Source organism: Labrus bergylta, chromosome 7 (assembly GCF_963930695.1).
Source record: "Labrus bergylta chromosome 7, fLabBer1.1, whole genome shotgun sequence".
In the NCBI taxonomy this organism is placed as follows: Eukaryota; Metazoa; Chordata; class Actinopteri; order Labriformes; family Labridae; genus Labrus; species Labrus bergylta.
Genome location: NC_089201.1, coordinates 11,036,398 through 11,052,062, shown reverse-complemented (window position 1 = coordinate 11,052,062; position 15,665 = coordinate 11,036,398). Strand labels below are relative to the sequence as shown.

General features: G+C 40.5%; 1 protein-coding gene across 2 annotated transcripts in view; it reads left to right on the top strand.

The window, feature by feature from the left end:
- Nucleotides 1-15,665, top strand: part of LOC109998042 (septin-7) — a 43,815-nt gene that overhangs the window by 7,015 nt on the left and 21,135 nt on the right. For both annotated transcript variants that reach the window (XM_020652755.3, XM_020652754.3), the window contains exon 3: nt 11,779-11,885. In XM_020652755.3, coding sequence (XP_020508411.1) covers nt 11,779-11,885 — 107 coding nt within the window. The remainder of the gene's footprint in view (nt 1-11,778; nt 11,886-15,665) is intronic.

Here is a 15,665-nt window from a genome sequence, read left to right as displayed (position 1 = left end):
CTAACAAATGTGAGGAGCTTAGCAGCACTAAAGATGAGGTTTAGAGGGAGGGGTCTTAGTTAGAGGTTGTTTGTCCCACTGAATTCCCTCTGAATGTTTGGATAATTTGATTTAGGACTGTTATTCACTGACATGCTATAGATGAAACATTGATCGTTAAAGGCCAAACAGACATTTACAAAATCAGTCTTAATCCCACACTCTCTAAAAAGTATTTAATTTAAAAAAAACTTGGAAGAGAGAAGTCTTGAGATATTGCTTTCTTCTAAGAAACTTTTTAAACGTTAGCTACATAGCTTGGCAGTGTCTAGTGCTATCAAATAGCTTACTGAGGAGTTTTGGTGCTTCGACTCATGTCTCAAAACATCACCTATAAGGCAAGCCTTGATTCAACCTTTGAGGGAATCATATTACTCAAATAGAAGCGATAAAGGCAGTGTATAATCACCAGAGTTTTCTTACTTTCTGAATGTATGTGTTTGTTTTGTAAAAGGAGTGCTGCCTATTTTCACAAATCAACCAGCAGAGTGTTTATTCTGCAACGAGGGCTGAAGTTTGGACAGTTATCCTGGTCTTGAGGAATCTCATATTGTCAAATATATATTTTTCACCTCATCAAATTTATAGGATTAGCCAAGAAAAAATTCTGACCGTGATCGTAAACCAATGTAATTCAGAGTTGATAGGGGGAAAAGGAAAAGGGATTGAGGGGGAAAAAAGGGAATACCAGTGCAGGAGAGAGAGACAGAAAAGCAGATTATATTTTGATTTGAGAAGCAGCCAGCTGGACGTACATCATGAGAGACAGACTGATTTCTGGCCACAGCACTGCTGTACTTGGCATTGTTGAGAGGTGTGAAAGCTCGGCTATGAGGCCCAGTATTGTTCTGTTGTAATTTTGGAACAGACAGATGGTGGAGTAAGAGCTGTCTCATCGGGTGCCTGCAGGTAACCAGATCATAACAGGGGTGGCAGCTGAGACGAGTCTTTCTTGTCGACAGAACTTTGAAATATGATGATAATAATTGGCTTTTCTTTGGATGACTTAATAGAGATATAAAACAAACTCTTCTCTGTTTCTCACGCAGCTAGTTACAGTCTTATTTTCCTCAAATGTGATGAAATTCCTCTGTGCCATCATTTTCACTTACATAATGTCTCCCTCTTTGTCAAGTAAAGTATTCCAGTGACCCACTGGCCCGATGTTATTGAGCCGATACTGCTTCTACTTTTCTGCTGGAGGTGTGGGGGCGATGTTTCCAAAAATCTTGCACATTTTATGGAATTTGATATCCCTGTAACAGCAAGGTTTGTAATTGATTAACCATGGAAAAGTCCCACAAAAAAATCCCCAGAATAAATAACCAATTATTAAATTTAGGTTTACAAGTGTCCCCCACACTGTAAGAATTTCACTATTGCAGCTAAATGAACATACTGATAGCTGAAGATCCATCTCTTAAAGTGCACTAGTTAATAAGTTTACACTTTAACCTGATGTGATGAAGGATGGATTGATTGATTGATGAAGGATTGAACTAATAGATTATGGGAGAAATATTGACCATTTGGTGGTCCATACGAGGAACTTTTTTTCATTCTGTTAATGTATTGAAGGAAGTACTAAGGAAGGCTGAGTAACACTGAAAGGCGATATGGGTTTTTGGGGCTGGATTGATATCTGGGAGATAAAAATATGATACCGATTTATCAGCTGCTATCTTTCTTAGATCTCTCTTCGATTTTTAGAGATAGACCGATAGATATAAATATACACATTAATACTTTGATCCCTCGATGCAGTTATCAAACACTTGTGGAAATTATATCAAATACAAGATGGTAATTTAAGTTGAAGTTACTGTGCATGTACGTGCATCACTGCTTGACACTCTGGAGAGTGATGATGCTTGTTGTAATCCATACAGCACACTCTGCTGGTGAAATATAACGGCTAGTGTAATACATGAAACTTAAATGAAAGACTATTTGACTGGTGAATAAATCTAGTAATTTTGGCAAATATCTGCGATAAAATAAGCTGATACCGATTCTTTAAATGCTAATATCAGCCAATATTATCGGCTACCCGATTAATCGGTCAGGCTCTAGTTTCTATGCGTATGTGCAAGAAAATTCATCGACTCAATCAATTTCATTGCCGAATCTGATCCTAATCTGTGACTTACAATCTAAAACAAAGTAACACTTAAATTTAGGTGAATAATGGTGGAACAATTCTCGTTATCTGAATCTGGTACCATGATGCTAACTTTGAAAACACCACCTTGTTATAGAAATTTTGCAAGTGCTTCTGTAAGCATATTTGTTGTTATCTGCCAGTTGATGGGACTAAAGATCACTGAGAATTTAGTAGATTACTTGCAGAGGGCTTCCTTATTGGGGCTCAGCTTCCATTGAAATGATATGGTACAGTCTTTAATGGAGGGTGATGATCATTTCATCCCAGTTTTTGAGATTCTTAGAACTGTGTTCTCGATAAGTGATGAGCGTTGCCAAAAGACTTGTTGCTGCATTTGACTGCTCTTCTGGCAGATTTCTCTTTATGCTTCACTCTCTTCTGTCCAACTCTTCTATCCATCTCTCTCTTGGGGGAAAAGGCTGCTTCCTGCCTCCTTTGTCCAACTGGCAGACTGAATAGAAACTCCTGGAAAGATCAGCAAGATCCAGCACCAGTGCAGAGAGCTGAACAGAGCTGAGTCAGATCAACATTGAAGGGAGCTGGGAGAAGAGGGGAAGTGATGCGGGCTACATGCTGCTTCTGATGTGAAACAAGGCCAGTACTTGACTGCCCCACTGCTTCTCTCTCCTAAAGCAACTCTGGTGGAGAGCACATCAGAGGATTTGAATGTGACCTCGCGAGCAGAGCTGTGGGCTGTATGGGGGAATTTTGCTGTATGTTGAACTAATGAAAATTCTTACTGGGTTGCACTGACTTAGTGTGATGATTCATTCTGTGATCTCCAAGATGAGGTTATCAGGGGCTTATCATCTGACTCCACTGTTGGATTTCAGTTAGACTACTATTTACAAGTGCCTGTTAAGGCCTGTTATTGGGGCGGCAGTAGCTCAGTCTGTAGGGACTTAGGTTGGGAACCGGAGGGTCGCCAGCTCAAGTCCCAGTGCGGATCAAATCTGGAAATTTGTCTGTTAGCTGAAGAGGTGCCAGTTCACTTCCCGAGCACTGCAGAGGTGTCTTTGAGCCAGGCACCCATTCCCCATACATAATGTTGTTAGGAGTAGGCTGATTGGTGCATTTTGCTGCCATTGGTCAACATTATACTTTCTTCTTGCACCACACTTTATGTGTTTATGATTTATTTTTACCTGAAAACCAATTGAGTCTTGGGGTTAATTGGTTATTATATTGGATATGTGCATGACAATTGGCCAATAATACATTTGAGGCAGTGTCGTAGGCTGACACGGATACTAATATTTGGGAAGGGACATCTCTATATTAAGAGTTTTATCTCAATATTACCAATTTAGCCTTAATTTATCTTAAAAAAATGTTAAGAACTTTTGAGTTTATATCCGTTATCCAAGCCCTTGGCACATCACAATTCATTAACATAAACCACCTTTCATTGTATCCTGTCATGTCATCACAGTACAAAAATTATGATTTTATCTGTTGGGTGTTATACATTTATTTAAATTCAGAGTCTAGTTTAAAATAGAGCACATCAGGGCCTTTGTCCACAGGCCAAGCCTTGTGAACAAACAAGTAGTAATGCTGGATGAGATACAATCTCAATTAGCACCAAGTAGAATTTTACTACAAGTCAGTATCAGTTCATCTGCCTCACAGATCTGGTATAACTGAGGACTGTTTGACTGTTCGTCCTGCTGTCTAGTCGGTTGTTGTTGTACTTCCCTAAGCATGTGAGCTTTGTGTGTGTTCAGATAAGACGGTTTGACGGGCTTAGGATTGACCGCCTTGCCTACTGACCTTGCAGAAGGGAGTGAGTGAAGGAAGGCTTTGGTCCAGTTAATCTGCTGGCTTAACCAGATGCGTTTATACACACCAAGTCCACACATTCACTCACGCTCACACACACTCACTATTTCAGTGTATTGGCCAATGTGTATGACTAATAGTTTTGTCAGCTAGTCGTGCTCATTCCTTGTTTATTTCCTATCTACTTACCAAGTCTTGTCCCCAACTTTCACTCCATCATTCAGGCTCTAAATGAAGATTGCTACAGCAAGTTACAGTTTCCCCATTCGCAGGACCATAGACAGGGAAATGACAAACTGTCTATGTGCTATTAGGTGTCTAACTGTAATGCCACATTTAAAATCTCAGTTCCTTCAAACCAACCACACACATGTTTAGTTTGAATTTTATTGCTGAACATGGCATGCTTGACAAACTGTCTGATGATGATTAAAGCCTGCTTTTTGAAATAATTGGAGAAAAATCTTTCAAAGTAAACAGCAGAACATCATTGTCACACTTATTACTCCGGAAACACTGAAGTTGCAGCCTTCAAAATCTCGAAGGGAACTATGTTTTCACGGGACCTTTTTTGTCTTGAATAAAAATGGGTCTAGATGATTGAATAAGTAGAAAACGTTTTTTTTTAATTGATCCATTAGATAACTTTACAGGCAGTCATGAAACAGGCTGTAATGGCTGAGGAATTCCAATAGAAAAATGTGTGAGATCAAAGTACATCTACTAAGTCCAAAGTGGCTCTTTGTCTGATTCAGAGGATCATTTTGACTTGGCATTGGTTGTCAGTTGCAGTGCTGTGGATGTGGCTCATTCGACACAGTTTACTGGGATAGGTCAATGTAACGGAGCCATCGTTAAAGTTATTAGTTCCACCTGTGCTTTTTATGACATGACAAGTCAGTGTGTCTGCTGTGAAAAAGACCTTGTGGTTTGAGTTGGCCGATACTGGGAGCATTATCTGGCAAGTCCATTGTGTAGATGAACCTTTGGCAACCGCGGGCATGCTAAAAGGATTATAAGTGCCATCCGGCCTGTGAACGTCCCTGGATCTCCTCAGAGGAGCTGGAGTAAGTGGCTACAGGGAACAACATATGGGATACTTTGCTTAGCCACCTTAGAAAACAAATGGCTGGATAATCCGACAATTACCGTGTTGTGTTACATGGGTTAGTTTAAATTGTACATGTGCACTCTGTTGTTGTGTCCATACTCTGAAAGAAACAATATGACTTACACACAACTGCATCTCACCATCCTGAAAAAAATAATTTGGCTGTTTATTGACATACTCGCCTAAAGCTTTAAGCCATCATTTCAGATGCAAAGCTGTGACATTTGCCCACCCCTTCCCTTGTGCATGATGACACAAACATGCACTTACAGCTTTTTGTAGTTGTCCAATCAGTGATCATGGTAAATGTTGAGGCTATGTAACCGTCAGTTTGTGCTACACTGACTGCAGAGCTGTGTGTGCAGTTACTACATTTACCAGGAAGCTTTGCATGAAGGCAGCCTCAGCCTCACTCCACTACATTTTTAGACTGCATACTTTGGCTCCAGTGACAAAATACGACATTTGGAGTCAGTGAAACGTATGCTTAAGCCCAACATCCATTGCACCAATATATCCAGTTAAAAGGGGGGATAATCACCACATAGCACTTTCAATTACTACAAAACTCTTGGATATTATCATGTACGTACTGAACACAAAAACATGTTTAAAGAAAAGTCAAAGGGCTAAAAAGTACATCAGCATATGAAAAAAAAAAACTTGGCCCCGAACAGGCCAGATGAAAGTTAGAGAAAGATGTGAAACTGTCTCGCTCAGCATCTTCCAGTTTGTACTCTGTCCTACATGTGTGGTATGCATTGAACCATCCATCCACCCTCTTCATTATTGCAGGACAGAAGCATGTTTACAAATCTGCTCCACAAAGAGTCCCCATTGCCTCGGGGCGCCACACTCAGCAGAGGCCACTCTTGTCAGTGTGCACGTGCATGTTCATGCATGCTCAGTCAAACCACTGCAGGCGAGTCTCTCCCTCTCTTTACTCATTCTCTTTGCTCTGCTTGACTTCTCTACATCTCTATTTTTGAGATGCACATGTCTGCTGTGGCCCAGCACGTGCCGATTCTGTCAGATTTAGTCTCGGGCTCGGCGGATCCCCGCAGAACACTCACTCTCTAATTTGAAAGAAATAAAAAGCTGAGGAAAGTAGGTTGTGTCCCTCCGAGGCTCCTGTAGCTGGCCCATTATGACCTCGGCTTTTAGACATAGCGCTGACACAGTTTAGGTCGGATTCTGTCTCGTCTGTAGACTTTGCTGGACATGCAGATCCTTATCTTTGTCCTAACACTGACCTTTGCCCCCCCCCAGCCTCAGCCATTTAGCCTCAACAATAAAGAATGATCTTTTCCAACAGTCAAACACAACTTCTCTCACATCCAGCGTCTGTGTGTCTGTCACTCACTCTCTGCTGTTCTCCCCTTTCAAGCCTGTATGTTCCCCAGATGTCTCATTTCACACTCTCTGGTCCAGGCCTCACACATGCCTGTGATGTGTGTATACTATGTATGTGTGTGTGTTTTTGTTGGGTGCTTGTTAGTAGGCCTGTCAGGATGTGAGGGGGCCAGCTGCTGCCTCAGGGCTGAGAGAGAGAGAGAGGGGAGAAAGAATGGGAGAAAGAGAGTGAGGAATGTCAGGAATCCCATGGGAAGACCACTGGGACCATTTGAATGTTTGTTTTTCTGTCTCACAGTCAGACTTAATATAGCTCTTGTTATATTCGTATATATTAAATGAGCATGTGTTTTAATCTGTACATTTAACTTGCAGTCTGCGACCTAACATCACTGAGTGAGCATCAGTAAACCAGGGATTCCTGATGCATCAGTTGTACTCTCTGTTAGGTTCACGTCTGCAGTAGAGCAACTTGTAACCAAATTGTTACACTAGTTATCTACTCCAGATGTCTTTTCATTTATGTGAGACAGATATGAACACATTACATAACACAGAGCCACATGTATTAAATCAATGACTACTAGTATGTAAGATACAGGCATGAAATGTACAAATATCTTTAAGAATGCCCTAATGAAATGAGTATCTGGATATGTCCATTTTTCAGATCCTCTAAAACAGATATCAGATATGTGAAGATTTTGACTCAAGACTCTAGCGCTTTTCACTAGACTGGACATGTGTGTTCAGATATGAACAAAAAAAACAGCTGTGTTCTTTCTTTGGTTGATTAATCTACTGGATAAAGAAATCCCTCAAATGATAGCTGATCAGATGATCCTATTTTAAACACATGCAGTTGTGGTATTTGAATGTGCAGTAGAGTCACCTGATAGGTATATTATGACAATAAAGGAAAAGACACAGCCGTGAGTTTATTGATAGAAGACTGTAAGGACAGCCCCAGACTGATAATATTGGGGATGATGATCACCAAACTAAAAGCAAAATAGATGAAGTACAGACGTGACAGCAGGGACAGAGCAGAGAAATGGGGCAATCTGAAATGTGGTTTGAGGCTGATTGACGAGCACACTGAGCTTTTGGAAATATGGAGAGATGGCTCGCTGTGACAGAGGAAGAGACACAGCAGGGCTGAGCTGGAAGGGTCAGTCATCCATCATCGACGTTCAGGTCATTAGTCTATTTAGAGACTGTGCTTCCACATGTCGAGTGGAACCAATATTTAATTAAAGCTGAACTAGAGGCTAATTGGGACAAACCTGCCCTCAGGGAGGGTTCAGACTATACTGCAGTGACAGAGTGAAGCATCATCACACTGTGGGGCTCTCACAGAAACAAACCTTTTATTTTTTGATTGAAGTCAGCCACACAGCTATCAAGTAGAATCCATTCCCAATTCTTTGTTAAAAATGTTAACATTTTGGTTGAGTTGAACAGTTATTCCTCAAATTGGAATAAAAAATGCTGTTTAGTCCCCTTGGTAAAAAAAATATATTGGCCTCCTCACTATAATGTTCAGTTACAGCCAACATAATGTTAGTTAACAATCCACTGAAAAGGTTTGGTCAGTGGGAATACCCAAGACCTGTTACTGAGGGTTTTTGGATTTTTATAGACCTATGTCTTGACTTTTGGGAAGACACATCTGCTTCACAGACAAGACAGGACAAGCCAGGCTCAGCAGGTGGAGCCTGTCAGGAAACTTAAACCTTTGACCCATGACTTTCTGTGCTGAAATGCGGGGACACTGCTTTACACAGGTTAAGTAATGTGGAGCGGTTCACACAGAAGAGACGTGGAAATGTCATCCAAAATCCACACGAACATCATGTAGGACAATCTGCCTAAAAACAGGTGGTGTGACAAACTTATACAGAGGCCTCCTGCAATCACAGCTAACCTATGTAAAGTGGTGTCTGTATCTTAAAAACTGTGCAATTCAAATCCAATATACTTTTTGACGAATTCAGAAAACGCACCCCTCAAGTCACATAGCTCCTCTATATGCAGTGAAAAAAAATCAATTGATTGCTTCCACCTCTGGCTCTGTAAAATGCCTGTAAATAGTTTAGCTTGGAGCAATCTTTACAGCACTATTTCAGCCATTTAGCAACAGGTCGCATTTGTGCACAGTACTATGACCTCTGCAGGCTGCTCTCCCATTTTCATGTCCTCGCCCACCAGGAGCAGAGATACATCACAGCAGAGATAACATTGCATTGTTGTTTTTTAGATGTTTGCTGTTCTCCTGTCAACACACATTTCTGACTCCAGCAGTGGGGTGACCGTATCATCTCTAAAAGTAAAACCTTAGTTAGCAGTTAGCCATGCTCTGTTTTCATTGATATTGCGTTCTATTTTTGTCTCCAGCAACAGCAAGTGGCAGCGGATGGAGGGAAAATAAAAAATAAGAAAATTGCCCAATTCCCAATTGCTCAAATTCTTGATTTGCGCGCGCTTGACCTCCTACTCTAAACAGTCCATCAAATGGTGACAGCCATCGTCTGTCTCACTGTCTCCTGCTGCAGCCAGTGTGTGTTCATAACTCACACAGGGACAGAATATCATCCATAACTGAACAAACACACACAGGGGGCAGAGCGAGGGGTTAAGGAGGGGTAAAGACTGGAATCCAACGAGTGTTCACACCATGTCGACATGCACTGATGGAAAGCACAGATGTCCTGTTGAAGAGTATGAATGAAAGAGCTCTCCCTGTGGATGTTTGCCAGCAGCAGGTGTCCAGTTTTGAAGAGAGAAAAAAAAAAGTCTGTACTTGTATTCATAGAGTGAAAAAAAAAAACGTTTACATAACGCATCTGTAGGGATATCCAAAAGAGAACATTTTTTGCTATTGTTCCGGTTTTATGGTTCAGTCTAAGGGCGCACTCACACTGGACAATCATGCTTAAGCACAGTACGGGACAACTTAGCCTAGTGTGAATGCGCCCTAATTGGATTTGATTTATCTTAATTTGGTGGGCTTTGGTTGCAGGAAACAGAATTTGTGGTCATCAAAAGAGTGTGGAGGGCATGCATGGCTGACATAAAATCTAGAACCTATAATTGCCATCTGCTGACAAATGTGTCTTTTATTAATTCCTGCACACGGGTAACAGAATATAGTGCAGATAACAAACCAGTCCAACACGTCCATTCAAGACTCGAGCTCCATTCTTGTGTATCTAGTTACAAGACAGACGAGTCAGAGAAGGATCTGATGAGGATCAGAGTAATAAAATGGTGATCAGGATATACCTCGCTTATCAGAAAAAACGATTAGAGCTATCAGTGAAATATTTTCTGACCAGTATTCAGGTAGTTATATAGGGTTTCGTCAATTTGTTTTGCCGTATGTGCCTTGTACCAAGTATTTTTCTTTCAGTTAGCGTTTTATTTCATGCCTTGCAGTAGAACAACATCACCTTTTTTAAGACACTTTAAAGGGCCTTTGAAAGCAGCACACCGAATATTGTAAGCTGTTGGATCTCTGTAAAACTTAAATCATAAATCTTGAATTTCTGGAGCAACATCTGATCATGTTTTTTTTAAGTGGAAAACCTCCAGTCTTCTGTTTTGAGGCTGCAAACATGCTGGATAAGAGCACATCAACTTGGCAACATTTGTCTTCGATGTGCAGAAACTTGATTTCTCATATCTCTACAGGTCTACATTTAATTAAAATAAACTTATTTTCAAGGGAAGATGTGTAAGTGAAACAAACATTTTGTTATTTAAAAAAAAACTTCACATTGTCCATTGTGTGAATATCCAACAATGTGATTCTCATTGGGTTCTAGTAAACAAATAAAAATTGCCACAGCATGAACAACTCAAATGGGGCATTTTTAGCTCAAAAAGGAGAGATTTGTCTATGGTGTTTTGCATACGTCACTCATAGGGCGAGTATATGTAGAGTGTATTCACCCGACCACTACGATCATCGTGCTAGATATTTTCAGGAGTGCATATGTGATACGGCTTTTGTCACTCCATAGACTAAATCTTAATACAGTATGAATCAGTATAATTATTGGACTTTGAAAAAAGTTCTGGGGTTGGGGTGATTTCTGATCTGTGTTTTTCCCTAGTTTTAAACCCCTATATGCAACTTAAATAAAACTAGATCAATATAAAGGTCCAATAGAACAAAAAAACTAGATCTAATACATGTATAGATGTAATTTATATAGCACTTATCGAGGGACCCAAAACCGCTTTAAATGGTGAAGGGACCGTGTAAGAACATATCTCTCTGTGGCTCAGTGATCAATCAATAGATCATCAGAATGACTGTAGTGGATGATTGCTGGAACATTACAGCATTGCTTAAATATAAGTGTGATTGATAGCATTGCTGGTAATGTTTTTCCCTCCACTTCGAGAAATCACTTTAGTAGAATACTTCACTGTCAACGGTCTTTCTGCAACTTTTTGGAAAACCAAAACGCCTCCAACTCAGATGACTCTTTCTGATAGATCTTATGATGTTTGAAATCTAATTTCCACCCTATTATGTGTCATGTTACTTAACATTTATCATATAGAATAATAAGTAACCCCCTCTCTGAGAAACAGTGTGATGTGTTAGTGGGAGTCAGTCAGAAGTCCTGCTAGGACAAGCAGCCTTCTTTTCCTCCAACCAAACACTCCTCCATGTCTTTTCAAAAGACACGAGCCAGATGCTCAGCCATTAATCACAGCATTTTGTGTGTGTGAGAGCGTATGCAATCTGTATGTTTGGACTGGATGGGCTCCTTGTTGAGTAAATGTTAACTGTGTGTTTGTGTGACTGCTGCCCCTGACATCAGGAGCAGGGAATGGAAAGTTGGACAAGAGTGAGCGGAAGATGTATATGCAAGGGCAGCGTTTAGTGAAAGGGATGAGCAAGAATGGAAGTGTGTGTATTGTGAGCAGAAGTTGGAGAGGGAATGTTTTATTCCCCTACATCTGAACGCTTATCTCGTTGGCAGAAGAGCTCCTGACCTTCCCCCCCCCCCCCCCCCCCCCCCACAGACAATAAATTGACTTTATTTATTGTGCTCTGACACCGTTCCTCCAGGACCATTGTGTGTGTAAGCATGTATGCAATGCAAGTACACACTATTGTGTTGATTCAAGCATGTCTGCTTGTAGTGGAGAGTATCTTTGCATGAAGATAACATGCTGCCAGCAGGCTGTCTTTGCCTGTTCATGTTATATAATATATTAAATGCTGCTTTTTCATTGCTTTTTCCTCAATACCAGATAGCATTTTGTTCAAAACTATTTAGACATTACATTTTTACGTGTGTGTCCACAGGTGAATCCGGTCTTGGGAAATCGACACTGATAAATTCTTTGTTCCTGACCGATTTGTACTCCAAGGACTACCCTGGGCCCTCCCAGCGCATCAAGAAGACTGTGCAGGTGAGCTTATTTATCAGATATGTTCTGCATTGCACTGGATTTTCAAGATTAGTTCATGTATTACAAAAAGAAATGGTAGGCTGTAAGTAGGTCAAATCTTCATCTATCACACAAGATAAATCAGGACTTTCATCTCCTCTAGCTCCTCCAAATATATTCCCAAGCACCCACTGAAACGTTAGGAAGAACGGGTGACAACTGAATAAAACATCTAACCCAAAACAAAATCACCTCAAAGCAACACAGTTTGTCTTTCTGGTTTTCTGAAGCTGCACGTTTAATGGCTGCATTGTCACTGCAAGAGTTAGAGAAGGGAGAAAAACATTAAACACTTACACAACAAAGCTGACAAAAATCCAATCCTACATCTGGTGGTCTGTGACACCCCAATTAGGGAGAAAGATAGCAGCACATGCAGATTGAGTAGCTAGGAAGTTGAATATGCAGCAGTGACCTTGCACAGATGGTTGTCATTTACAGCTGAGCACGTTGTAATGTATTGACTTCTCTTAAATAGTCATAATTCTTATTCTGAACGACTATATTTCTTTGATTGTTGTGAAAAAAAGCTTCAAAAATCTGTGTCATCATTCAAGAAGACTTGAGTATATTCACATTGGAACAGTTTATTCTTTGAACTTTGCAGCCTGTGAACTTATATAGGGCTTCCACACTTACCTTGAGTAGTTTTGCTGTCTAGATGACAGCTAATACGTTAAGCAAAGTGGGATCATCAAATGCACAGCCCACTAAACCAAACTGATCGAAGAAACAACAGCCCTAAAAATGACTTATAAGATATCTTCACAACATTTGACTGCCAAGCATTCCCACATATTAAATATCTGTACTCTGAGTAAGCGAAACCAAGGATGTGTCTGAGTCATCAGATGCCACCTTTGTCTGAAACTTTGTCTGTGGAGAGTACAGATAACAAAAGGTCAGGGTGGAGGGGTGAAGAAGTAAAAGAGAAGGTATCTCTTACCTTCTTAATAACACGTCAACAATCCTGCTGCACCTAGAAGCTCTTAATATTATGATGTTATAGAACAACGTATGTGAATGTATCAATGTATCTATGAGATAAAACTCCATAACTGAAACCTAATCTTACGCTTGTGTTGTGATGATGGTTTGTGATACCCAGAGCTTGTGTACGGCTTTGTGCTTGCATTGAGAAACAAAGGTGGTGGACTGCTACTTAGATGTGTAGGGTATGTTAACCAAGAGAGAAGTCAACCAAAATACTTGTATATGTTGGGAAAGAGCTGCCTTAAAAAAAAAATGTGAAGTATAAATCTTTTTCATAAAGATAAAAATATATTATCAAACTTCCAAGCCACATTTATTCAACCAGTCCTGGTTGTGATGCAGAAGGTATGAGGCTCAAATGTGGAGGAGAAAGGAGAGTGTGAGCAGGAGATAGGGTATTTTTGCGATGAGGAAGAGAGAAGGATGTTGTGGTTAAGGAGCGCAAGACAGAAGGGCAGAAGAACTAAGTGGGAAAGGGCAAGGCCACAGGGCCTGGTTTTATCCTTTTATGGTCATGACAAACTGAGGAGGAGGAGGAGGAGGAGGGAGGCTGCATCTGGAGCAGCAACGGGGTGCAGAGGACAGAAGTAGGAGGAAGGGTTAGGAACGAGGAAGGAAAGATGAGGATGGGGAGTGCAGCTTCTAGAATGTGGAGGGGAAAGGGTTGTGGACAGAAGCGTTAAAGCCTGCAGGGGAATGAAAGGAAGCAGGTAGCAGGAGGAGAAAGAATGAGCAAAAAAGAAAACTAACTGAGAAAGAGGGGACAGGGGAGAGACAAAGAAAATAGAGACTTGGGTGAGAGTCCCTGTATGTCTCCTAGGGCCTAGTAGGGTCAGTGGCAGGTCAGGAATGTTCCCATGAAATGCAACACCCACGCACATACACTCTACACACACAATCTGCTAAACAGCTTTAAAAACATCATCATATCTTTACTACTGTTATGACAAATGGCTGCAGTAGGATTTGACTCCTACTCACTTAAATGTCACATATTATGCAAAATACACTTACACCATATTTTTCTAACACAAATATGTGTCTCTAGTCTGTCTACAAACCCCCCATTTATGAGAAAAGTCCATCCTCTCTGTCTTTTGCCTGCTCCACTTTTCAGAAAATGTGTGCTCAAACCAGCCGTTTGGAGATTTCCCTTTCATGACATCACAAAGGGCAGTAACCCCTCCCCCAGGTGGATGACACTCCCACAGCTAGGTGTTTGTTCTGCCCTCTGAGTCTGCCTTCTCACTTTAAGTATAGGACATGCAGTGAGAGAAGGCCCAAGCCACCCAAGCATCTTCCAGAGAGGGGGCGTGATCAGACACAGCTCATTTGAATTTAAAGCTACACAGAAGCAGCCTGTTCTGAGCAGGGCTGAAATAGAGGGGTTTAATGGCATGGTCAAATACAGGATCAGAGTGGATTTAGAACGAGAAACTTAGCAGACATGTTTTGGGGAGCTCTGAGACTTCTTTAAACTAGCTGAAAAGGAGGATCATATGTGACCTTTAACACTGTCTTCTTTGCATGCAAAATTATAAATAAGCTTCACCCACACATCCACACCTGGCTTGAAGCCAGCCAAACCCAAGCATCCCAAGTTAGAAATTTCCTCTGAAAATGAATAGGCACATGATGAGATTCTTACACGTGAATGGGCTCACAATAAAAGGTTGTTGTAACAACATCTCTCTTTTAGATTAAGGTTTAATGTTTCCTGTTTTTTAGATGCCTACTTTCTGATTGTCTTCCTGCACAATAACAAAGTCTAAGTGAACAGCAATGCCTCTTTAATGGAGCTGTGCTGTATTGCTGTCAGCAGTTTTCATCTGAACTACTTAAGTATCTAGGACACTGTTTTTGTAAAGAGATGTTACTGCTGAATTTTTTAAGTGAAATTCCTCATTGCTCCGAGTGCTTCAACTTAAATTCCATTCACCTCCAGTGTATTGAGGTGAAGGCAGAGCTCTAAAACCAAGACCATCTTAAAAACACAAAGTGTCAACATAGTTAGACGTCAGTAGATTTTTTTGCGGGTCACCTTCAAATTTAATGTTGTTAAATATGATCTTATAAACTGATGCACACATTTTTATTTTGAAATCTAGGAAGCTATTTTGAAGTGTCCACTATTGGGAAGACAGAAAGCTATAGTTAGCATAAAAAAGAGGAAGCAATATTGACTCTTTAGCTACAGGATATGCTAATTGTTTAATAATTTGATCTCCAAAAGGGGGAATGGTTTGTAGAGAGAGAAGATTTTGATCAGTAGTCAACAGTTTAAATTCAACATTTTTATGAACTTTAAACTCCTTATCCTTCTCCAGGTAATCATCACTGGAAGAGTTGTTACATTTTACACCATTACATTTTACACTAAGTGCAGGGAAAATGTAAGGACACTTGAGATTTGTGACCAGAACAAAAGGTGGGATTAACTACTTCTGTTAAGTGTTTTTACTTCTCTTTCCACCCTTCTGTGCTGATTAAAACCAATAGATCAAACCCCATGCAGACCAGTGTGTATCTCTGTACTTCAACAGAGATGCACGTAGAAATATGTAGAAAAATAAAAGAAATCCTCTCTACATAAAGTTATATCTAGGTGTGAAGTCTCCTACAGGTTTAGTTTTGAAGTTAAGACAAACGTTGGGTCAATTAATTACTTTTTAGGTCATATTTTTGCTTGTTAACCCAAAAAGTGATGAGAGAACCGAATTCCAGAAGTGTACATCAGGCACTAAATGC